The following is a 26,500-nucleotide window of genomic DNA, read 5'->3' on the forward strand; positions in this document are numbered from 1 at the left end:
TTGATTTTAGACTTCTGACCTTCAGAACTATAAAGGAATAAATATGTGTTGGTTTAAACCATTAAATTTGTGGTAATTTGTTAGAGCAGCAATAGAAAACTAATATAAGAGGTGTAATAAGCAAAAGAGATAAAAGTAGGAGATAAGGTCAGAGAGATTAGGAGAGATGGTTAAAATGTGAAAGGCATTTAGTTGTTTAAAAAGTCTTATTTTGTTCTGAATGAGATGGGAAGCCATTGGAGTGTTTTGAGCAGAGAGGTGACAAGGGCTGTAGAGGGACAGGACAGCAGGAGGGAGACCAATTAATTGAAAGGCTTTTTTTTTTTTTTTTTTCATTTTTATTGAGATTGTTCAGATACCATACAATTATCCAAAGATCCAAAGTGTACAATCACTTGCCCCTGGGTATGCTCATACAGCTGTGCATCCATCACACTTAATTTTTGTTCAATTTTTAGAAACTTTTCATTACTCCAGACAAATAAAGTGAAAGATGAAAAAAGAAAAGAAGAAAAGGAAACTCTAGACCTCCCCTATCCCTAACCAACCCCCCTCAATTGTTGACTCCTAGTATTGATATAGTACGCTTGTTACTGTTTATGACAAAATGTTGAAATACTACTAACTGTAGTATATAGTTTGTAATAGATATATAGTTCTTCCCTATATGCCCCTCTATTATTAACTTCTAATTGTATTGTCTTACATTTGTTCTGGTTCATGAAGTGATTTCTAGTATTCGTACAGTTGATCATGGACATTGCCCACCATAGGATTCAGTTTTATACATTCCCATCTTTTGACCTCCAACTTTCCTTCTGGTGACATATATGACTCTGAGCTTCCCCTTTCCACCTCATTCACACACCATTCAGCGCTGTTAGTTATTCTCACATCTTGCTACCAACACCCCTGTTCATTTCCAAACATTTAAGTTCATCCTAATTGAACATTCTGCTCATACTAAGCAAGAGCATCTACATTTCTTCCACAAGGCAGGAGGAAGAGTCAAAGAAGGTAGAGAGGCAAAAGAAAGAGGAAACAAACAAAAAAAAGACAGCTAGGAAGCAGCAAAAGGAAAAATAACCTTAAATCAAAGTAGAATAAAGAATCAGACAATACCATTGATGTCAAGTGTCTAACATGCCTCCCCTATACCCCCTCTTATCTGCATTCACCTTGGTATATCACCTTTGTTACACTAAAGGAAGCATAATACAATGATTCTATTAGCTACAGTCTCTAGTTTATGCTAATTGCATCCCTCCCCCAATGCCTCCCCATTTTTAACACCTTGCAAGGTTGACATTTGCTGGTTCTCCCTCGTAAAAGAACATATTTGTACATTTTATCACATTTGTTGAATACTCTAGATTTCACCAAGTTACACAGTCCCAGTCGTTATCTTTCCTCCTTTCTTGTGGTGTCTCACATGCTCCCCATCTTTCTCTCTCAACCGTATTCATAGTTACCTTTGTTCAGTGTACTTACATTGTTGTGCTACCATCTCCCAAAATTGTGTTCCAAACCACACACTCCTGTCTTCTATCACCCTGCAGTGCTCCCTTTAGTATTTCCTGTAGGGCAGGTGTCTTGTTCACAAAGTCTCTCATTGTCTGTTTGTCAGAAAATATTTTGAGCTCTCCCTCATATTTGAAGGACAGCTTTGCTGGATATAGGATTCTTGGTTGATGGTTTTTCTCTTTCAGTATCTTAAATATATCACACCACTTCCACTTCCTTCTTGCCTCCATGGTTTCTGCTGAGAGATCCGCACATAGTCTTGTTAAGCTTCCTTTGTATGTAATGGATTGCTTTTCTCTTGCTGCTTTCAGGATTCTCTCTTTGTCTTTGACATTTGATAATCTGATTATTAAGTGTCTTGGCGTAGGCCTATTCATATCTCTTCTGTTTGGAGTACGCTGCGCTTCTTGGATCTGTAATTTTATGTCTTTCATAAGAGATGGGAAATTTTCATTAATTATTTCCTCTATTATTGCTTCTGCTCCCTTTCCCTTCTCTTCTCCTTCTGGGACACCAATAATACATACATTATTGTACTTTGTTTCATCCTTGAGTTCCCGGAGACGTTGCTCATATTTTTTCATTCTTTTCTCCATCTGCTCCTTTGCATGTAGGCTTTCAGGTGTTTTGTTCTCCAGTTCCTGAGTGTTTTCTTCTGCCTCTTGAGATCTGCTGTTGTATGTTTCCATTGTGTCTTTCATCTCTTGTGTTGTGCCTGTCATTTCCATAGATTCTACTAGTAGGTTTTTTGAACTTTTGATTTCTGCCGTATACATGTCCAGTGCTTCCTTTACAGCCTCTATCTCTTTTGCGGTATCTTCTCTAAACTTTTTGAATTGATTTAGCATTAGTTGTTTAAATTCCTGTATCTCAGTTGAAGTGTACGTTTGTTCCTTTGACTGGGCCATAACTTTGTTTTTCTTAGTGTAGGTTGTAATTTTCTGTTGTCTAGGCATGGATTCCTTGGTTATCCAAATCAGGTTTTCCCAGACCAGAACAGGCTCAGGTCCTAGAGGGAAGAAATATTCAGTATCTGGTTTCCCTGCGGGTGTGTCTTAGAAAATTGCTCCACCCTTTGATGCCGCAGGTCACTGTGCTTTTCTGCCCAGCAGGTGACGCCTGTTAGCCTATAATTCTTGACTGGTGTGAGGAAGTATGGCTGTGTTCCCCCAGGCTGTGGGGTCTGGTTCTGAATGGAAAGGGCCCCACCCCTTTCCTCCTAGAGAAGACAGACCCCTCAGGTGGAGGTCATTAGCATTTCAATGGTCTCACTCTCTGCTTGTGCTGTCTCCGCCCTTTCCCGAGTCACAGCCCTGGAAACTGAAAATGACTGGGGCTTTCTCCACTGAGCCAAAAAAGAAACAGATAGTCCCCTTCAGACCCAGTCCAAGGCAACCCTCCGGCTCTCCCAGGTCAGTCGTCACCCAAAGCCTCTGTTTTTTGGGGCTGCGTACCTGTAGTGAGCAGTTCACACTCGCTACTTAAAACCCCAGCTGGAGCTCAGCTGAGCTGTATTCGCTTGCTGGGAGAGAGCTTCTCTCTGGCACCAGGAGGCTTTGCAGCTCGGGCTATGGGGGAGGGGGTCTCCCGACCTGGTTCCGCAGGTTTTACTTACAGATTTTATGCTGTGTTCTCGGGCATTCCTCCCAATTCAGGTTGGTGTATGATGAATGGATGGTCTCGTTTGTCCCCCCGCAGTTATTCTGGATTATTTGCTAGTTGTTTCTGGTTTTTTGTAGTTGTTCCAGGGGGACTACTTAGCTTCCACTCCTCTCTATACCGCCATCTTGCCCGAGTCCAATTGAAAGGCTTTTGAAATAATCCAGGCAAGAGGATATGGTTGTCTGGATCAGGATTGTCCCAGGAAAAGTGGGCAGAGGAAGGAATGCTGATGAGTTGTATTTGGGGAGAGAAAGAGAAGAGTCACCAGAGACTCCATGGAATTTGTCCTGAGCAACTAGAAAGGTAAGATTGCCATTTACTGGTGAGAGAAGACTGTGTGATGAGCAAGTTTTGGGGGAAGTTTGGGTATGAGGCTGGAGATAACTACTGGTGAGCTCTGGGTTGATGACATAAATTTGGGAACCACCAGCACACAGTCTTTAGGAAGCCAGGAAACTGGACACATTCATTGAGGAAGTGAGTGTGGATAGAGTAAAGGTCCAGGGATTGAGCCTGCAGTGATTAGAGGCTGAGGAGATAAGGAGGAGCCAGCAAAAGAGACTGAGGAGGAGTTACCTGTGAGGAGCAAAACGCCCAGTACATGCGTGAGCCTTAGAAAGTAAAATGTACGGAGGGCAACACATGAGCTGTCAGTGTTAGGTGTGTTTATATGTACAGATTTGTGCATAGTGATGGTTTTATTTAAGTCGATATGTAGTATACTCACACTTTCATTAACTAGCAGTTTTGTACAAAGATAGCAGTTAATTTTTAAACACTGCCAGAATATTTTCTAGCTGGTTTGTAATGTTTTTAAGAGTGTATTTTTGGTTTTGTTTTTTTTTTTTGTTGTGGTTCTTGTTTTCATTTTTGTTGTAAGTGTAGATCTGTAAATAAAATTGCAGTATTTAAAGCTTTAGCTTTAGGGAAAAAGAAAGTAAGAACTCAGTGTGTGCATGACAACTCGTGTGTATGAGAGGAGGAATTTTGAAGGAAGATACCTTGGAGTTAAGTCGGTGGTGATTGTCAGGTTGTAGGAATTTCTTTTCCTACAATGTACATGATTTTGTAAAAAGGAAGTATTTCTCTCAAAACTGGGAGTACACAAACTGCTAATCAGTTTAGCTTTGTGTTGTATGCTAGTTTAAAAAAAGAATATATGTAATATAATGTATTAAAAAAGCTTTTATGATGGATTTTGTAAATAGATTTGCTACAGGATGACCTGTTCTCTAGCTGTGATCTTACCACTTCAAATGGGTGTAATTTGAATAAATTTTGTATGGTAAAGGATCAATAAAACGATTTTTTTAAGAGTTAAAACAAAAACAAAAACAAAAGCCAAACGCCGAGTATATAGTCTCCTGGAACTAAGGGATACAAGTTTTCAAGGGGAAGAAGGTAATCAAAGTTGTGTTAAGTATTACTGTTAGTCAGTTAAGAGGAGGACTGAGAAATGACCACTGGATTTATCAACTTGGAGGTCATTGGTGACCTTTTCCAGAACCTAGTGGTCAAGCCTGTTTGGAGTGGGTTCAAGAATGAATGGGAGGAGAGGAAGTTGAGAAAATGAGGATATATAGACAGCTCTTTTTAGGAGTTTTGCAGTCAAAGATTGGATGGAGTGTCCTTCACAAGTAGACGTGGTATGTGGACATGTGAATAGGACAGTGACACTTTTTCCTCTTTTTTTGGGCCTCACTGGTAACCCTAATCCACACAGAGCTAATAACACTAATTTTTAAGCCAAGGACTTTTCTGTCTCCCTCTCCCCTCCCTCTCCCCCTCCCTCTCCCCCTCCCTCTCTCCCCCTCCCTCTCCCTCTCAGTGGTGCTATGAAGAAAAATGCCAGAGACACTTTCATTGGCATGTTCTTGCAGCTGAGACTCACTCAGTGGGGCTTTTACTGGGTAGGGTCATTCCATTTTTGGTGTATTAAAGATAAAACAGTAGACCCGTTGGAAAATTCAGGCTTTTAAAATGGCTTGATTTAATATAACTTAAGAAATTGAAATGTTAGAAAGATTTTCTTTTGGTGGGACTCTTTCAAATTTGCTTGTGAAATTTTTACTAGGTCGTTTTCTTGCTGATTTTTTCCTTTAGAATTAAAATAAATTCTTATGGTGTGTCATTTTTGTTCTCCTTGAAGAAAGAGAAAACATCCTCAGTTTTATAGTTTGCTAAAGAAATTGTTGGCACATTTCTGGTTTTTTAATGCTTAATTGTAGGTTCAATCCTGATCCCTCTTTGGAAGTAATTCTCACCTTTACATTTAAAAATCCCTCAGATTTTTTGTTTGCTATTCAGGATTTAAACTTTATCCTGTGATAAAGCACTTGTGATCTGGGGGTTAGGCAGTGGGGATGATGCACCAAAACATCACCTTTTTGTTCTGTGTTTTATCTCATAACCCAGTTGTTCAAATTTCAGGTTGTGCTATTTAAAACCACTTGGCATTTTCCTTCAAGCTGATGTGAAAATCTGCTTTCAGCTTGCATAGTTTTTAAGGTCTGATATATTTGAGACTTCCTGAAAGTCCCACTGAAAATTTTCTCTATTTTAAATTCACTGAAATTTGTACAGATTAGGTCTCATAAAAACTCATCCAAAATGTTTAATTTAATTGGGGTCTTCTAGTTTTTAATCACTGAGCATTAAATTTGCATTCTCCTAAAATGCTGTCTATTCAAATGCCCCATCTTAAAAAAGCAGCCTGGTAGTTAATTTTTGGACTACAGAATTATAAAGATGGTCCCCTATTTTAGGCTGGTCTTGTGAGTCAACTTGACTGTAAGGACTGGCACCCAAACTTTTCCTCTGAGGTTCCCCAGCCGTGGGGTTGCAACCCCAATCCGGGCACATTTATGGGTGTCTCTCACTTGTGGAAGTCATGAGTTTCACAGATGGAGGTGGAAAGTGGATGAAGAATCGCTGATCTTGAATGCCCTGCATGTAGTTAGTGACTGATGCATATCTTAATTGATTGACTAATAACCCACATCAGTGTTTTCTGAAGTGTCTTCTGCAGACCCCTAGGCTGGGATGTGCTGGTCTTTGAATAAAGTTAATGATACATTTATGTGATCTCTTTGATACTTCTAGTCTTTTGTCCAGTGGTTTTGTTTCATAATTTATATTGTGGGTACAAAAAAAGGTCATGTATCTCAAAGATCAGGGTAAGCCGTCCCATGTTTAGTTAGCACTCTATCTTTGAGAGCTCTTGTGGGTCATTGTATGTTACCCTTATCTTATATCTTACTTAACCCTGAATTCCAGGGGCCTCTTAGGGGAAGAAGAGTGCTCTGTTTTGAAACTATTTGAATTGTGGCCTGCTCTATCACAGCTGATGCTGATCTTTCCCTGTCTGTGCTTCTTGATTGCCTAGTGCTCTGAATCACTCTGGCACAGACAGATGGCTAGACATCACCCAGGTGTCATGGGTAGGATTCAGCTGTGGATTACACATGTCAAAAATAAAACCATGGACAAATTTGATCTATCTGGTCAAAACTGGAGCTCTGTGACACATCCCAAAGTAATTTGGGCAGAGAATAAAAATATATATACAGGGCCCCCCTGAGGAGCTGGGAGAAAATGCAGAAGTGTTGGACTTCTCATCTGGATTGTTGCTGATGTTCTCACAAACATTGAGGACTGAAGGCTTGGTATGCGGAGCCCTCTTTCTTGAGGCTTGCCGTTTTGAAGCTCGTTACTGCAAAGGAGAGTCTAAACCCGCTTATAATTGTGCCTAAGGATCCCCCTCACCCCCAGTACCTCTTTGTTGCTCAGATGTGGTCCTCTCTCTAGTGAAGTCAACTCGGTTGGTGAACTCGCTGCCCTCCCCGCTACATGGGACCTGACTCCCGGGGTGTAAATCTCCCTGGCAACTCAGGATATGACTCCCAAGGATGAATGTGGCCCCGACATCTTGGGATTGAGAACATCTTGACCAAAAGGGGGTTGCAAAATGAAACGAAATAAAGTTTCAGTGGCTGAGAGATTTCAAATGGAGTCCAGAGGTCACTCTGGTGGACATTCTTATGCACTATATAGATAACGCTTTTTAGGTTTTAATTCATTGGAATAGCTAGAAGTAAATATCAAACTGCAACCCAGTAGCCTTGACTCTTGAAGACAATTGTATAACAGTGTAGCTTACAAGGGGTGACAGTGTGATTGTGAAAGCCTTGTGGATCAGACTCCCTTCATTCTCCTCATTCTCTACCCCCAATCTATCCCCTGGTAACCTAAATTCTAGATTCTAACTCTATGAGTTTGCTTATTATACTTAGTTCATATCATTGACATCATACAATATTCATCCTTTTGTGTCTGGCTTATTTCATCAACATAATACTCTCAAGATTCATCCATGTTGTCACATGCATCAGGATTTCATTTCTGTTTTCAGCTGAAAAATATTCCATCGTATGTATGTACCACATTTTATTTATCCATGGACACATGGATTGCTTCCATTTTTTGGCAGTTGTGAATAATTCTGTTAAGAATACTGGTTTGCAAATATCTGTTCAAAACCCTGCTTTTAATTCTTCTTGGTATATACCTAGCAACAGGATTGCTGAGTCATATGGTAATTCTATATTTATCTTCCTGAGTAATTGCCAAACTGTCTTCCACAGTGGCTGCACCATTTTACATTCCAACCAACAAAGAGTGTTCCTATTTCTCCACTTCTCCATATCCTCTCCAACACTTGTGATTTTCTGTTTATTTTTTTAATGTGAAATGATATCTCATTGTAGTTTTGATTTGCATTTCCCTAATAGCTACTGATGTTGAGCATCTTTTCATGAGCATTTTAGCCATTTGTATATCCTCTTTAGACAAATGTGTGTTTAAACCTTTTGCCCATTTTTTAATTTGAGCTGTTGGTCTTTTTATTGCTAAGCCTTAGGATTTCATTATATATTAAGGATATTAAATCCTTATTGGATATGTGGTTTCCTAGTGTTTTCTTTCATTGAGTAGGTTGTCTTTTCATTTTCATGACAGAGTGCTTTACACAAAAGTTTTTAATTTTGAGGAGGTCCCATTTATTTTTCCTTTTGTTGCCTGTGCTTTGGGTATAAAGTTTAAGAAACTCTTGCCTTCCATAAGGTCTTGACACTGTGTCCCTACATTTTCTTCTAGGAGTTTTATAGTCCTGGTTCTTATACTTAGATCTTAGATGTGTTTTGAGTTAATTTTTGTATATGGTATGAGATAGGGGTCCTCTTTCATTCTTTTGCATATGGATATCCAGTTCTTCCAGCACCATAGGTTGAAGAAACTATTTTTTCCCAGTTGAGTGGACTTGGCAGCCTTGTAAAAAATCAGTTGGGAGACTTCTGGGAAGATGGTTGGAGTAGGTGAGGTGGAATGGGCTAGAGAGGGGCCAGAGGATGCCTGGGACCATGGTTTTGGGGTGTGACCGGCCACAGAGGGCCCTCCACAGTACATGGAGGGGACATGGGCAAAAATGCGAGAGACAGCAACTCAAGGGAGAGGGTGAGTTTGTTTGGCTGGGTCCGCCTTCCAGGTCTGCAGAAGTGAGATGACCTCCCGGCAAGGGAGTAATCAGCAGTTAGCCGGGGAGGTGATCCTCAGCCAGACAGCTGGGAGCTCCCGTGAGGGAACCTGGGAGGCAGCATTTGCTCTCCCCCCACAGAATTCCAGGGGGTGCACTAGCGAGAGTTGAACAAAGGAGAGGGCTCCATACCACCACAGCCCCTCCCTATGCCCCAGAGACATGTGGTCACACAGCAGGCAGGGAGCTGCACGCATTTGATCTACAGGGTGCCCTTCAGCAGACTCCCTGCCTAACTGCCCAGGGCCCACATCATAGCTCCAGGGCAGGCGATCGCTAATGCACGTGGAGAACCGGTGCACTGATTGGTTCCCCATCAGATTTGTACTCCGCCCAGCCTACAGGAGAAGTTAGAGGAAGACCAACTTGAAAGTGCCACCTACTGGTAGGATAGGGAAACTGCACTCCAGCAAGCTGTAGCACTCCCAAATTATATATAAATGCCCAAATAATCCTGCATTCCCCAAAATAACCTTATCAAGATAAGCAAATAAATGCCTGAAGCCAACAGAAAAATCTCAAAGTACTTGAAAAATGTAGAAGATATGGACAAGCCAAATGAACAAATTAAAAAGCTGGAAGAGACACAAAATTTAGAGCAATTAATTAAAGAAGTACAAACAAATCTCAAAAACAATTTCAACAAGATGGCTAAAGACATAAAGGAGATCAAGAAGACATGAGAAGAGCAAAAACAAAAATGTATAAGAGTAAATTAGAAAATAGCAGATATTATGGAAATGACACTGTGGATCAAATTAAAAATATGCTAGAGTCACACAACAGCAGATTTGAAGAGGCAGAAGAAAGAATAGGTGACCTAGAAGACGGGGCAATTGAATATGAGCTCACAAAAGAACAAATGGGAAAAAAATGGAAAGATTTGAAATATATCTCAGGGAAATGATGGACAACATGAAGCGAACAAATACAGGAATCATTGGTGTCCCAGAAGGAGAAGAGAAGGGTAAAGGACTAGGAAGAGTGTTTCGAGACATACTTGGGGAAAACTTCCCAGCCCTTCTAAATGACATAAATATGCAAATCAAAGATGTCCAATGAACTCCAAATAGAATAAATCCAAAGAAACGTACTCCGAGACTTAGACTGATTAGATTGCCAATGCTGAAGAGAAAGGGAAAGTTTTGAAAGCAGCAAGAGGAAAGTGATTCACCACGTAAAAGGGAAATAACATAAGACTAAGTAATGACTACTTAACAGGCACCATGGAGGTGAGAAGGCAGTGGTATGATGTATTTACAATTTTGAAAGAGAAAAATTAGTGATTCTTTTTTCTCATGTTGCTTTCAGGATTCTGTGTTGATTTCTTTGAGTTTATATCACATGGAGTTCATTTAGTTTCTTAGAGATGCAGATTAATGATTTTCATCAGGTTTGGGAAGTTTTTGGCCATTATTTCTTCAAATATTTTTTTGGTCCCTTCCTCATCCCTCTTACACTTCAAGGACCCCCATTATACATATGCTGGTACACAGTTCTCTGAGGCTGTGTTCATTTTCTTCATTTTTTGGGTTTTAATTTTCGTTGTTGCTTTGTTTTTCCTTCACTCTTTTTTTCTCTCAGAGTGGATAATCTCAGTTGACCTGCCTTCAGTTCACTATTTCTTCTGCCAGCTGAAATCTTTTGTTGAGCCCTGTAGTGATTTTTTTCATTTCAGTCTGTAATGAAAACCCCAGAAGTTCTATTTAGTTCTTTTTAATAATTTCTATCTCTTTATTGATATAATTGATATTTTCTATTTTTAAGACATTTTTCTCAATGTTTAATTCTTTAGATATGCTTTCCTTTAGTATTTTGAATATATTTATGAGAGCTGATTTAAAGTCTTTTTCTACTGAATCCAATGTCTGTACTTCCTCTGGGATAGTTTCTATTGACTGCTCTTTTCCCTGTGCATGGGCCATATTTTCCTGTTTCTTTGTCTCATAATTTTTTGTTGAACACTGAATATTTCAAATAATATAACATGGCAACTCTGGAAATCAGATTCTCCCCTCTCTCCAAAGTTCGTTGTTATTGCTGTTTATGTTTTAGTGACTTTTCTGGACCAGTTCTCTTAAGTTGGTTTTCTTTGCCATGTGCAGCGACTGAAGTTTCTGTTAACTTATTGAGCAGCTGATGATGGACAGTGATTTTCTTGAATGCCTTGAACCAGTAAGTCTCCCAGCCTTTGCAGAGGGGCTCTTGTGTGTGTTGGAGCATGCCTTCAGTGCTCTGTCAGTTCACAATTCTTCCTTAGCCTTCACTTCCTGCTTGTACAGAGCCTCTAGGTCAACCATAGTTGAGAAATTGGAACCTTTTCAGGTCTTTCCTGGGTATACACATGCACATGATATTCCTGATTTCCCTGTTATATGTTAAAGCCTTTAAAAGCCTGCTGTAAATGTCCCATTCCTTAGTTTTTCTGTCAGTTTCTTGTTAGCCCCAGCTGGTTTAGCCACCTCAGGCAGCTGCATTGCTATACAGTTGCCCCTGTTATGTTTTTGTTTGTTTGTTTTTTTTTTTTGGACAAATGCCCTAAGGCTAGGACAGAGGGAGCTCTCTGTCAAGTAACATAAAGACAAGCCTTGAGAATGGGACTTTTTCCACCAAGTTGCCAGACAGGTCAAATAGTGACTGTTCTTTGGGGATAAGGCTTTTGGAGAGTTCCAGTCCCTTTCTGGCTCCTCCACAGGCTGCTAGACTGGTGATTTTCATAGCTACCTTGGTTGTGAGACCGTTGGTTTTCAAGGCTACTACAGAGCTGGGAAGAAGGGAGATGGGATTAGTGGAGGTTAAAATGCCACAAAGTTCACTGTTCTTACTGAGATTTAACCATTTTCTTGAATAAATGTTCCTTAAAATGTTGCGAGCCTTTAGTTAATTTCCAGAGTTCTGAAAACATTGATTTTGACAGTTTTTGCCAGTGTTCTTGCATTTACGGAGGGGCATATTTTTGGAGGTCTTTATGCTGCCATACCAAAAGTTAACTCCTAGTCATCACTTTATAAAATTAAGACACACCTGTGTAGTAATAGTCCATCATACACCTGCTTGCATGCTGTCTCGCTTTGTCTCGTGTTCTCTCTTCCTGTCTGTGCCTGTATATTTAATGTCTTGAAATGTACCTAAGGGAGTTGTGGAGCAAGTTGCTCCATGGTGCATCATGGAAACCCAAGCTCAGGCATAACAGAAACTTTCAGTAAGTGACCGTTTTATTGCTTACACAACAAAAAAGGATCCAGAAGAGCAGGGAAAGAGATCCCATCATGGCCAGTCTTCCGGGGAGGCCAAACTGCTCAGGTCAGGGTTGGTGGATGGCAGTGCCATATGTCCCACTTGGTGTCAGAGGGGAAAAACAAATCTGTGCTGTTTGAGGGTTGAGTATTTATCCACCCTAAGGGAGGGGCCCTACCACTGAGAGAATTCCTACCCTGTTAAGCACCTGGGGCTGCTTGCTCAAGGTTTCAGGTTTAAGATCTGGTTGGTCCTTTTCATTAGACCTATCTACCGCACCCTCCACCCTAGTTGTGGAATGGAAACAGACTAAAACGTCATTTCACATAGAGGAGGAGGCAGAGGTAGGCAGGGGCTGGGAGATGTCTCCCCTAGCACAGGCTACTGTAGACCACTAGTCACTGCTCTTATTTATTAGAGGTAAGTCGTAACCTTAGAATGGGGAGCAAACCTTGAGTGCTTCATCCTGTGTTTTTTTAATGCACCACAGACCCCATGTTACCTTGATCTGTTAGACCTGTTTCTTGTCTTGCCTGCAGAGTCCATCTTTTGCATTCTAGCCAATTTTGTACATTTTGTTGTGAAGAAATACATCTTTCCCTAAATTTAAGGTTGAGGAAAAAAGCACTAATAAGTAAAATGGATACTGTTGGGATTTGAAATTCAGGGCAGACATAACATTAATTTCTCTATATCAGATCTTACAGTCCTGTTTAACAGCTTGGCTTTTCTGTTAAATATTTTTTGTTCCATATATTTACAACTTAAGTTCTCCCATGTAATAAAAATTTAAATTTTTTATATGTTATATGACCAGAAGTCTTGACTTATGCATAATTGTTTTGTTACATCCTTTTATTTCAGAGGCCATCAGTCTCGACTTCTATAAGATGGAAATAGAAGTGCCTTTTGGTAAAGTAGAGATTCTGTATAGGTGGTACATGATTATATAGCTGTTAACATGTTAAATTGTGTATTTTTTTATTATATATATTGCTGTATTTTTCATTTGTTATCTGGTAGATGATAATTTAATGAAGCTCTCTAAAATGTGATTTTGGATGGTTGTACAACAATTTTGAAATCTTGAAAGATAAAACTAGAAACATTTGCTTGTATTCTTTTTCACCTCAGAGTGTTTTCTTAGTGAGATATTTTATATTGCCATAAACCCAGGTGATAATAAAGGTGTTGATTGATTTTTGGATGACAAGGGGCTTCTCTAATTGGAGAATTTGACATTTGTGTCACTTCTGCCATTTTAGGTGAGCAAGACATGGAAGGTGATTGCAGAAGATGAGGTGCTCTGGTACAGACTGTGCCAGCAGGAAGGGCACCTTTCCGAGAGCAGCATCTCTGATTACTCTTGCTGGAAGCTCATGCTCCAAGAGTGCCGAGCCAAGGAACACATGTTAAGAACCAACTGGAAGGTAGGCAGCGGCCAGTATCATTATCTGTAGAGCAATAGCCTGCAATGGCATGGGACTTCACACCTGGGATTAAATTCTGAGTCCCTTGAATTACAGCCTCAGGGTGATTGCCAGAAGGGATGGTGGGAGGAGTGTGATAGTGTCACCCTCAGTTGTTGGTGGTTTGTTGCCCGTTTGGTTCTCTATTAGATTATTTGCCCCCATTTTCAACCATACTCTTTGGGAGCATCTTCTTGTTCTCCCAGAGAGGAAGAGTGAAATTAGGTTGTCATTTCCTTCCTTTGATGATTGGCTTCTTTACAGTAGTTGTTAATGCAGCCCTCTTTAACTTTTGCCAATTTTCTGGTTGGAGTAGGAAAGTCAAAGCACCACCTGAAGACAAAGAGGAGTGAAAAATGTTGTCTCCAGTAAATATTAGAGGGGCATTACTAAAAGTCTCTAATTATGTTTTCTTTTTCCTCACATTACCTATTGGCTTGCTTCTATAACATCTATCACTTCAAAATCTTTACTGGGATATTAGATCACAGCTGAGAATTTTCACAGTGAAGTGTTTCTATAGGAAATAACTGTCAAGAACTATGTTGCATAAAGCTGTTGAGGTATGACAAGATACCAGGGTGGTGGTGGTGTTTCTTTTCTCAGTTGTAGAGAGGGGATAGAACGATACTCTTTACTCTCCTGTAAAGGTCAATCCTAATAGACTTTGAGATTAACAAGCTTTTGCTCATTACTGATGGTGACATATTGCCTATGTGCATGTCTGTCCCCAGTCACCTCATAACCTGATTAGTGGCAGATACACATGATGTGGGTAATTACACACAGTTTCTAGCGAAGTAAGTAAGAGCAGTGTTTTTCTAATCCAGGGTTTCTCAACATTGGCACTAGGTTTGTCTCTATTTTGGGCCAGATAATTCTTTGTTTTAGGGCTATCCTCTGCAATGTAGGATGTTGAGCAGTGTTCTTGGCCTCTGGTCATTAGTTACCAGTAGCATTCTCCCCCTTCACCCAATCACAACCCAAAATGCTTCCAGATTTTGTCAGATGTCCTCTGGGGTGCAAAATTGCCCCTGGTTGAGAAGTACTGTTCTAAGGAGAATTGGTGTAGCTATTCTTAAGCCATTAAGTTCCTACCATTAAATAAAATCATGCTGGCCCCACAGAGTCATTTTGCATCCATACAAGGTAATGAACTCATTTGTTGGAGCCCACTTGACCTTCTTGCCTGTGTCTGGTTAGACTGAATGATGGACACAAGGGAAAGGTGGGAATAAAGGTTTAAAAAAAGGAAGCTGTTTAGACAAGCTGGGGGCCAGAAAGCAGAAGGATCTAATCCTGGTAGGAGGGGCTGCAATTTAAGGAAAGCTTGAGAGTTAGGTATTAACTGGGGCCTTTCCATCCAGAAGGAGTGATCATTTAAGGGAGATTTGTGAGCATGAAAGCCAGAGATATTCAGTGTCCCTTGGGTTGAATCAGAGGTGTCAGACCCAGGGAGAGAGAAAGCAGCAGGTAAATGTTTGCTTCCTCTTTGGAAATAGAGAAAGAGAGGCAGGTACATCAACATCATTTGGCTTGGAGGTAGCTGAAGCAAAGATGTTAAAAGACCCACTCAGCGTTTAGCACTAGTGTCAGTATACAAGTTATATACAATTTAAGTTAATATCTATTTATATTTTTCTCCAGCAAGCACAAAGCCATATGTTTGGTAGGTGCTCAGTCAACATTTTTTGATAGAGTAACATTGCAGGCAGAATGTAAGGGAGACTTCTATTTGGAATGTTTTGGGTCCATTTCCTGACACCGTTAATAATGAGAACTAGATAAGTGAAACTATGAATCTTTTATTAAATGTAATGATGGCATTCTTATTGTAATTCTAGAATGAAAGCATAAAACGTAGTATTAGAGCAAGTTGCTTAACCTTTGTATGACTCCTTTTCTTATTTCTAAAGTGATGCTATAAGTGCAGTGCCATTTGTAGGGTTGTGGTGAGGGTGACTATGGAAATACTTCTAATGCACATCCCACAAACCTGGGCACATGGTCCCTGTTGACCCTAGAGCGAGAATGGGTTGGCCAGGTGATTTGGCTTGATATATCCTGGGTCAGTGTCTGGAGAAACCCCAGAAGGTTCCCAGAATTCTCAGGAACAGCCACATAATTGATGACCTGGAAAGATATGAACTTACCTGGACCTGCAATTCAGATCCAACCTGGAGATGGTTAGATAAGCTGGCTTTGGTAGCCAGTGTTCCTTTTGCTGGTGTTTGTGTAAACTGTTTTTCACCCAGGTATTTTAGGTTCTTATTGTGAATAGAACACCAAGTGAGGACATTGAGCCCACAAGGGGGAGGGAAGCCACATGACAGAAATTGGTAAATGCCAGAAGCATGTAGGCTTTTATCCCAGGTGCTCTCCTTTTCTTTCAGTGTCTTTTCACTCCAAAAAGCATTTCTATTCCTGTAGCTTTGGCTGTAGACTTCACACAGATGACTTCCAAGTCCTTACCTTCCCTCCTCGTATCTCCACTAGCATGACAGTTGCATTTACATGTGTTTAGGTTTATCCCTAAGCCTTAGACTTGACCTTCTGATTAAGTAAGATAATTATGCAAATTAGCTTATACAGTGTCTGGAACACAGCTGCTTAATAGGTATTGATTTTAATGCTATGGATGTCATCATCCTTCTACTACTAATATTAGTATCAATAGTAATAGTAGTAGCTCCCATTTATTGAGCACTTATAGTATGCTAAGCACTGTGCTTGGCATTTATACATGCTATTTCTAGTCCTTGTGTTAATCCTGCTAACTTGAAATTACGAATTAACTTGGTATTCTTGAATACCTTTATTCATGCTTGCCTTTTGACTTGAACTAGCTCTCTTTCCAACCTCCCACATTTAACTACTTTATATTCATCAAGATTCTATATTTTTATTAAAGACAATTATTGTAAGTACATGTGTGTATTTATATCTGTAATAAATGAATCCAGGACAGTAATTCACAAAAGTCACAAGTCACAAAAGGGTATGTTATGAAAAATACATGCCCCTCTTACTTCCCTCCACCTACTATCCAGTTCCCCTCCTCAGGTGCAGTCCGTGTTAAAGGTTTTCATATTTCACTTTAAGTATCATTTTCATGAAACTTCTGATCTCTCAATTAGAAATAATTTCTTCTGATCTTCATTTTCCCCAATCTTGATTTTTATCTGTATGTATATATTTTTAGTTTTTTTCCAAGAGTTCTTGTAAGAGTTGTTAACAGAGTATCATCAAATACTTTGTCCTCTGAACTGAACTTTTTGTACTCTTTATACCCTTTCTGTACACTTCAGATACTTGCCACTGCCAGCAGCCACTTACAGCACACTGTTCATTGTAGTTATTTGTGTGCATTTATTCTTAATCATCCTGTGATCTCCTGGAGGACAGGCTGTCTCACATACCCCATGGCTTCCAGTTTAGTGCTTTTCGTATATAAATTTGGCAACTCAGTAAATGCTTAATAGCTTAACATTAGTTGTCTTCTTCCTTTTGAATACTGAGATAACTTAGAACTCAGTACACACTGTAGAAAATTGCTGTGGAATGTAGATGAAAGCTAAATGCTTTGTTTTCTGGTTATCCCAACAATAGTATAAACTGCATTCCCTTTTTCCTCACACAGAATCGCAAAGGTGCCGTGAGTGAGCTGGAACATATTCCTGATGCAGTTTTATGTGATGTACATTCTCATGATGGGGTTGTCATTGCTGGGTAAGAAACAGAAAACAACACACACACACACACACACACGCACGCACGCAGAGCAATACCCTTAATGTTGAAGTCTTTTATTGTTTATATACCACCATCTGAGTACCAGTGACTTTGTCGTTCCTTGAGAGTATGCACCTTGCCAAGTTATAGCCCATGTTTAAGATGGAAAATCTCTGTGATTCTGTTCTTCAGTATTTGAGAGTTAAGGGTTCTGAAGTTAGTGGTGAGAAGCAAATGATGTTGAGTGGGTCTGTATTCCATTTGTCTTAATATATTTTTCCTAGCTTTTAAGTCACTTTTGTGACATGTAATCTTAGATTTTCATTAGGGTAGTAAACAGTTTGCATTTTATGAAGACATTAAAAAGCCAAACAAGAATAATAAGTTTTGGCACAGAGAAGGTCCTTTTCTAATTCTCTTCTTCTGAAGCCTTTATTATGAAGAAGGGCTGTGGCCACACATAATCTTCCTTCCCCAGCACAAAGAATGTATTTGCTGTTTACATTTCCCTGAAATAGGCTTTTTATGTGTCTCCATGGCCAAGAAATTTAGTTTTAGCTTCTGTAAAACCCTTTGGCTTCTGTTTCAAAAAACTACTTTCATGACATCTTCATATTTTGCTGCAGAGATGTGTTTGTGTTTTTCCTTTAATATATAAGAATTAGCTCAATTTTTTCTTTGGATTAGGTAGATGGGTCTTGAACTACAGTCTCAAATTGTATACTTAATGCCATAAAGTAGGGATTGGAGCATTTAAACTTCTGAATCTAGGTCGGTTTTGGAGTAAGCCACAAAGGTGAGGTCCCTGCTTATAGGAAAAACAAAACAAAGCAAAACAAACCCTGGATTTAAAAACTTAGTAGAAGGTGAATCTTTTTTCTTACAGAAAAGTCTTTCCCTAAGAAGCATTCCTTAAACCTTGTAGACATTATGTTGAGTGAAAGAGATCAGATACAAAAGGACAAGTAATGTATGATCTCACTTACATGAAATACCTAGAATAAACAAATTCATAGAAACAGAGACCAGGTGGTGGGAGGGAAGGAAAGAGGGATTATTGCTTAATGGGTACAGAAATTCTGTTTGGGGTGATAAAAAAGTTTGGGTAATGGACGTTGTTGGTTGTATGATACTGTGAATGTAATTAGTACCACTGAATTGTATACTTGAAAGTAATTAGAATGGGAAATTCTGAGTTGTATATATGTTACTGCAATAAAATTTTTTTTTTTTAAAAGCAATCCTTAAAAAGTATTTGAATTGAACTTCCAAACAGATTATTTTAATGTTCTGTAGTACATAGTGCCTATGGAAAAGTATTTTTTGCTTTAAACGAGATTTTCCCAGGAGGAACACTTTCCTTTAGCATCTTTTTCACTGGTCACAAATTAGAGGCTAATATCCTTGGGACTGTTGTAGAACTATTATTTTTAGAAAGTTTAATGGACTAGAAATCTTGAATTCTGTTCATCCAATTATCAGTGTGACATTAGGCTTCTGAATCGTATTGATAAAATGTGGGCCTCTGAGCCCGTGATATGTAAGGTCCTTTCCCACCCACTAATTCTGAGATTTGGTAACTCTGAAAAGGGCGCTTAGATTATTCTAGTTTTAGGGATCCCTGCCTGATCCATCATAAGATTGAGGACTGAATCCTGAGATTGGACTGAAGAGTATTAAAAGAAATTAGAAATAAAGGGCAGAATTTAATCTCAAAAGCCAATTTAAGAATTACTTATCTCAGCATGGACTTCATGAAAGGCAGGTCCTGATGACAGTCCTCCTTTCCTTGCCTCTCTCTTCCCTTGAGGTCTGTTCAACTTACAGATTATGCCAGCACAAAGCAAAGCAATGGCAGAGTTTTGTGGATCGATAAGATGAAACTTGATCTTTGTGTCAGAGTGGCTCCTCATGTCTCATTTTTCTGAGAGAACCTATGTTTATGGCCCAGCATCAGATAATTCAATCTTGCCTGTATGTAGAGCATCTTATGTTTATCATTAAAATTTTATCTGGTGGTTACGATGCTTGTTTTCTGGGTCAGATCTTGAATCCCTTTTCATTTGAGACAGTGGTGTTTGTGGTTACCTCATTCCCAATCAATGTTGTATTCACCAGGCTTTCTACAGTTTACAGCTAGGTGTCTCCAAGGAGTTTCTTAAAGAGACAGTGACCACCTCCCTGTTTCTTTCTCTTGTAGTATCTTGTGTTTCTCTTACTTTTCTTCTTCTCTTCCTTTTTTCTTTCTTTTACACAGTGGAATCTGTTCAGAAGCTTAGTTTTTTTAATGTCTAGAGCTAAAGTACATAAAATTTTTCATTTAAACCTGTTAAATATATTTCATATAGTTAATGGAGATTAAAGACTGTTGCAAAATCCTGTGCTTCTTCCCACCTTTTCAATTCTCTGTGTAAATGTTTCTAGTTTGTGGTCGTGTTACCTAGGCCCAGATCAATTTTATAAAAAATTTATTGTAGTACAATATACATAACCTAAAATTTCCATTTTAACCATTTTAAGGTATACGTTAATAGCATTTAGTGCATTCATAATGTTGTGCAACCATAATCACTGTGTAGTCCCAAAACATTTTCATTATCCCAAAAGGAAGCCCTGTACCCACTAGCAGTCACTCCCATTTGTCCCCTCTCCCCAGTCCCTAGCAACCACTAATCTATTTTCTGTCTGTGAATTTGCTTCCTAGACTAATTTTTATTACAATAAGCCTTGTAACTGACCCAGTCTTGGTTCTTTCATACTCTTCTTTTCACACAGAACCAGAGTAGTCTTAAAATTCACTCATAAACTCACTTGAGACACACTCAGTTACCTACTATGTGAACAGGACCTGCCTCTGGCTTGTTTTTCCAGCCAGGGAAGCAGACATTATTCCCAAAGCTTTTGACCTTTCACTCTTTTTTCCATATGTCCTTGCCTCCTTACTGTCTATGGATGATTTCGGTTATCTTTCTTGACATTCAGAGTCCTTTGAAATTTGTTTTCAACCTCCTTTTTCTCCTTATGTACCTTTAGTTTTACCCCCACACTGTTCTACTTAGTTACCTGTGGCCACATTTTCTTTTTAAATTTAATTCACATGCCATAAAATTCACCCTTTTAAAGTGTACACTTCTGTGATTTTGGTATTTACAAGATTGTGTAACCAGCCCTTCTGGCTGATTCCAGAACATTTTCGTCACTCCCAAGATAAACCCATACCCATTAAAAGCAGTCATTCCCCAGTCTCCCCTCTCCATGGTCCTTGGCAACCACTAATTTTTCTGTCTCTATAGATTTGCCTATTCTAGACATTTCATATAAATGGATTCATACAAATGTGGCATTCTGTGACTGGCATCTTACATTTAGCATGATGTCTTCAAGGTTCAAATATATTGTGGCATAGATCAGTACTTCATTCCTTTTTATGGTTGAATCACATTCCACTTTATGTTTATGCCACGTTTTGTTTATCCATTCATCAGCTCATGGACTTTGGGTTGTCTCTGACCACATCTTATATGATATTTCCTTCTTCTATGCTCTTGTTTACATAATTTCCTCTGCTCTATTCATGTCCTTCCCAAGACAATTTTACCCATTCTTTAAGGCCCAACTCAAGCCTCGACTCCTTCATAAAACCTTCCTATAGCATTCTTAACTGATAATTCTCCACCCCCAAAATCCACACTTCTCAGAACCCCTGAAGAATTTATTAGCCACAGCTAATAGGATGGCTACTTATGTGTCCTCACAGCTTCACCTGAACATTTTGTTTTATGTTGTTATTTTACTTTGAAATAATTTTTAACCTACAGCCATGTATTTTCTTTCCAGTTAATTTGTAAACCTCTTTAAAAACAATATAGAGATTATATGTAGTGTTTCATTAAATGCCCTGTAGCGCACATACATTGTTTTGTATAGAATCGACTTTAAAATTGAATACACAGAACCTTTCACTTCCCAACCCCACCACCTCATAACTATAGGTTTTGGAGGAAACTGGAGAAATTCCGAATTTCTCTTAACTGCTCTGTAATTTCTTAAAGTTTTTCATTTTAGAACCAGATAATTTTAAACCTGGAAGGAACTTTAGAGATGATCTCTTGCAACCTACTCATTTTGTAACTAAAGAAACTGAAATCTAGAGACATTTGCCGTAAGTTACTCTTTTTAGGGGCAGAGATTGAGATGCAGAGATGCAGATTCCTCAGGCTCACTGCTGTTTCCACTGCATACCTGGCCTCTACCTTTCTTAATCTGGGAAACTTCTAGAGGCCTGGATAAAGTAGGTACTTAAGCCTAAGGGTTAAAAAGCGATTGTACCTGCGGTTGGCTCTCTCCCACTGAGTTGGGGCAGGGCTTTACTAGGAACAGCATCTTTCATCTGTCTATTGTGAGTTGTGCTTTCCCCATAGGATTAATAACTTTTCAAAATCATTTACTAAGAAATGTGCTCTTTTCCTGAAGAAACATTGGTCAGTTAAAAACCACAATGTTTTAAACCTCAAATGTATGGATAGAGAATGTTTCCTGTATGTTGCCTTTCTTTTTATTATTGTTGTCTTTGAAATAAAATAATTTTCAGGAGACATGGCTTCTTTTGTTGGTTTGTTAATAACAGGAAGCATACAGAGCACTAGGCATAGTGAATTGTTAATCTACCTTAGCAACATGGGAATGTATTTATAATTAAAGCTTATTCGCTTCTGTCTTGCTCTGTCTTTCCTTCTTCCTCTCTTGCACACACATACTTAAACCAGAAGTAACAGAGGCCATGCCATATTGAGCCTTTACTGTGTTAGATGCTAACATAGATACCACCCCCCCCCCCCAGTCTCCCCCATCCCCACCACAATCCCATGAGGCAGTTCCTTCAGGTACCCCTTTTTGAAGACAAGCGGGAATTTGCCCATTGTGGTCTGGGCCTCCAGGGTGCAAGCATGTCCTCTCTGCTGCCCTTCAGTGATATCCATGCCTGAAGCTGTGGTAGAGCTGCCTTCCCTAGCCCTCGTTTGCTGCCCAGAAGGCTTGTCAGGTGTGCCACCATTTTGGTTTTTCTTTTACGGTTTGCATCTTTCTTTTCTTTTCATATTGAAAGCTGTAGTAAAATCTTGTTTTTGCAAAAAATTGGGAAAATGGAGGAGAGAAAACCCTCCAAATTCTAGCATGCTAACCCAACTCCTGGTTTATTTTTTAGTCCTTTTTTAAATGCATTTTTTTCCCACATAATATTATCATGACCTATATGGTATTTTTGGCCTTTTTATTCCTCAGCTGATGAGACTTTTTTTCATGTTATTACATACTTTATTTTTTTGGTTGCAAAAGCTGGAATAATTACATCCTAATATTCTTATTCATTCCCCTGGTATTGGACATTAAAGTCATTTCCTGTGTTTGGTTATTATATAATGTTATGAATATTTTAGCATAGAGGTTTGCAGATTTTCCCATTTTATTATTACAAATTTTCTATATTTAAAAATTATAAAACACATGCTTATTATAGAAACTTTCAATTTTATGAAGCGTGTAGAATAAAGAGTTAAAGTTCTTTCCATTATCCTCCCTTGGTCACACATTCCTGATTATTTCTCTGGGCTACAGTCCCCTAAGTAGAGTTACTGGATTTAGGGGTATGAATTTTTGTATTTTTCAGATTAAAAATTATTTATAAATGCTTTCATAACCCTCAGCATCTTTCCAATTTAACTTTTTGGTTTTCTGCTTCTACATTCTAATAAAATCGTCCCTCAAGGCTGCTCTCCTGAATATATCCTCCTTCCTGTCAGTGCCATAAATCATGAAAGAGTAAGCCTCTTTACCGTCCACGTCTCACTCTCCTGCAATCTGGCTTCCATCCCAGCCCTTCCACTGAATTACACTCTTAAGAGGCACTAGCGATGAACGAATCAAATGGCTTTTTCTTGGTGCATCCTCTTCAGCCTCTCGGCTGGGCTGCCTTTGAGCCTGTTTACACCTCTCTAGAAATGGATATGAAACATCTTTGTACCCTCAGAACCAGCACCCAGAGAACTTTGAGGTATGTGTGTATGGAAAGAAAACTTCTTTCACTTCTGTGACCCTACAGTCTCTGAGCTTCCTTTCTGCATCTTTGACCTTCACAAGCTCTCCTTTGGCTCTGTTTTCTTGCCTTTCTGTGGTCTCATTTGGCTACTTAGCATTTGTGGTGGTTAGGTTCACTTGTCAACTTGGCCAGGTGATAGTATCCATGTGTGTGGTCAAGCAAGCACTGGCCTAACCGTTACTGCAAGGACATTTGTAGCTGGTTAATAAACCAGAAGGCTGGTTTATTAAATCATCAGTCAGTTGGCTGCAATCAGCTGGATTTAATCCAATCAGTTGAAGACTTTTAAGCAAGACAGATAGAGGACCTTCACTACTTCTTGGGCTAACCAGCTAAGTGTTTTCTGAGGAGTTCATCGAAGTTGCCAGTTCGCTGCCTGAGGAGTTTGTCGAACATCTTTGTTGGAGTTGCCAGTTTGCTGCCTGCTCTGCAGAATTTGGACTCATGCGTACCCACAGTTACATGAGACACTTTTATAAAATCTTATATTTATAGATTTTTCTTGTTGATTCTGTTTCCCTAGAGAACTCTAACTAATATAGCATTTATAAGCAACATGCCAGAAAATACCCAAACCACTTGTTTGCTTTGCTGGTTAGATAAGTGGAATGTCTTTCAACTGTGACTAAACAGTTCAAGCACAGCCTTTACTTTGATTTTCCAGCTAAAATTTCCCATTTCTTTAACTTGAGGACATCTGTATTCAGAAGTCATCAGTCTTTATAGAATGGACCACTTGTCTTTGCAAGTTCAGCATCTGTCCATGTTTATCTATGATCTGCAGAGCACTCCTGAAATGCTAGTAAGGCTTAGGGTGTGTCTTCCTTTTATTTTAGAAGAAAAGAGCTATCAAGAATGTTTGTGGATAATTGATTGGGAAATGTGGTCTTTTTTGTTTTGCTTTGTTTTTTTGACTCTTAGAATTATGAAGTGTTTTAAAAATTACATGTTTTTCATCAAGGAAAAAGAATAGAAGAGATGGGAATAAGAAAGCATGCCTGCCCAGATTCGTGATTCTCGGACTGTTCTCTTTCTCTGCAGTTGCACTCTGGAAGCTAAGACTGTTGAAAACAGATGACATCATGAGTTCAGGAAGGTCGCATTATAAAATCTGAGATGTAGGTCGAGGTATGTTTTACCATAAGTATATTTGCTTTACTGCCATCTAGTGAAGGAGAGCATATCAGGTAAAACTTGTAGAGGAGTCACGCCTGGAGCTCCTTGTAGGCCCTCATGCCTGCCCTCTAACCATTAAGCTATTAGCTTACCAAAGGTTTTATCAGATGCCCAGGAGTGCAGTGTTGTTTTGCAGTAAACTCCCTACTCACTATTGCTTATGATTCATAAAGCTGAAGCATTTCAGTTTGCATAAGCAAGCATACTATCTGTTCACATTACAGGACCATTTTTCCCTTTTGGTTTAAAAAACATATTAACCAACCTCTTTGTGTTGAGGTTTTTTCAACATTCCCAAATGTTTTTTGCCCCCGTTTTCCGCCGACATGATCTGACTTTTTAGTGTACAGTTGCTGCCCTTACTGGAAGGAACGATGAATCCATGTTTCTCCTCTGCCAAGATGGTGTGAAATATTAGCTGTCTTCTTTCCCTAAAAAATTCAGTTGTTCGTGTTTTGTCTCATGCATTTTCATCCATCTCCCTTCCCTTTGAGGCAAGTGCTCAAATCTACAACTGCTTACACCTCTCTTTAGCAACCAAGTGAACTCCAGCTGTAGTTTCAGCTGCCAAACGTGTATCGACTCAGATCTGCTTTTATCTATTGTTATCTCTGTCTGTCCATGCATACTGGACATCAGAGAGGTTTTCTAGTCTTCTGTAGACATGAAGCAAAATTTTGAGTTCTTGATTTATAAATTTAATAGTTGATGTCTGAACCTCTGATTAGTTCAATTCGTCTATTGAAACTTACAGTAGAATTTTATCATTGTTTATAGTTAAGAACTTTTGGAAAATATCAGTTCAAACGTAGTCATGCATCTAAATAAACTTCTTAAAATTTCTCACTTCTAGTAATTTTTTTCTACTTTTCCCAGTAATTAAAATGTACCTTTGAAGGTAGGTGTGGAATTTAGTTAGTCCTCTAGAGCAAATAGTAAATAGCCAGAAACAACTAGTAAATAGTCTGGGACAACTGTTGGGGGACCTCTGTGACCAGGCATGCATTGTACACCAGTCTGGAATGAGTGGAATGGCTGAGATCACAGCATAGAACTATAAGTAAAGCTCCCCAAACTGCGGAGCTGGTGCCCCCCCCCACTGGCATGACAGGCTGAGTTGGAACACTTCTCTATGGGAAAAAAGAAGCGGTCTGCTAGAAGCAAGGGAAAGTAACTCAACCAACCTCCAATTTTGGTTTTAATTAACAAATTTGTACTACTGGATACAAGCTATGAGCACAGATAAACCCAGAGCAAGCAGGAAAGGAACCCTGAGGTCTCTCCTGGCAGACAGCAGGGAGGACTGACAGGAAAAAAATAAATAAATAAATTTAGAGGCTTTTGGAGACAGCCGAGTTCAGAATACTGGAAAATGGCTGTGTCTTAAGAAAAGTGGCGCATAAAACTGGGTACCAACTTTGGTTGACTGGTGAAATTGGTAGGCTGGGGTCTGGTTCTGAAAACGGGATTTCTTTCTTTTTTCTTTTTATTTCTCCCATTCCAAGTAGCTCATTAGAGAAAGCCTCAGGCATTTTCAGTTGTCAGCACTGACTCAGGCAAGGGTGAAGTTAAGAGTCAGAGAGAGAAAGGAAAAAGTCAAGTGTAGGAAATAATATCCTAAAGGGCATATCTTCCCTAAGATGTGGGGAACCAAGCCTTTCATGTTACTTAGACCGTGTCCAGGGTGGCAGCCTGGAAAGCTGGGCCGCAAGCCTGCATGGAATGCCGTGCAGGCACACCTTGTAAAGATATGTGTCTTGTGACTATGACAGCAGCGTTAACCATTGACCCCAGATTGTTCCTTCTTATCTGCAGCAGGATGTAAAGATTAATATCTGAGAGACCCTGAATGCTTTTGATCACGTAGCATAGTCTTGCTTTGTGTAACAAACATATAAATAACTGGAGCACAGGTGCATTAGCACCCACTTGGCACTCGATGCTGTGGGTCCCGTGCTCCCTTAAGTCTTAAGTTTGTGTCTGTGTTTCATTCCTGCGTCGCCCTGTCAGCAACAC

At 39.4% G+C, this 26,500-nt stretch overlaps 1 protein-coding gene across 5 annotated transcripts in view; it reads left to right on the plus strand.

The window, feature by feature from the left end:
* The window catches only part of FBXW8 (F-box and WD repeat domain containing 8), a 163,801-nt gene that overhangs the window by 22,202 nt on the left and 115,099 nt on the right, over positions 1–26,500 (plus strand). For all 5 annotated transcript variants that reach the window (XR_005214003.1, XR_005214002.1, XM_037816888.1 and 2 more), the window contains 2 exons: positions 13,279–13,443; positions 17,123–17,211. Coding sequence is in view for 3 of the 5 variants with exons in the window: in XM_037816888.1 (XP_037672816.1) it covers positions 13,279–13,443; positions 17,123–17,211 (254 nt within the window). In the remaining 2 variants the exon portion in view is untranslated. The remainder of the gene's footprint in view (positions 1–13,278; positions 13,444–17,122; positions 17,212–26,500) is intronic.

The sequence above is a fragment of the Choloepus didactylus genome, chromosome 23 (genome assembly GCF_015220235.1).
Source record: "Choloepus didactylus isolate mChoDid1 chromosome 23, mChoDid1.pri, whole genome shotgun sequence".
NCBI lineage: Eukaryota > Metazoa > Chordata > Mammalia > Pilosa > Megalonychidae > Choloepus > Choloepus didactylus.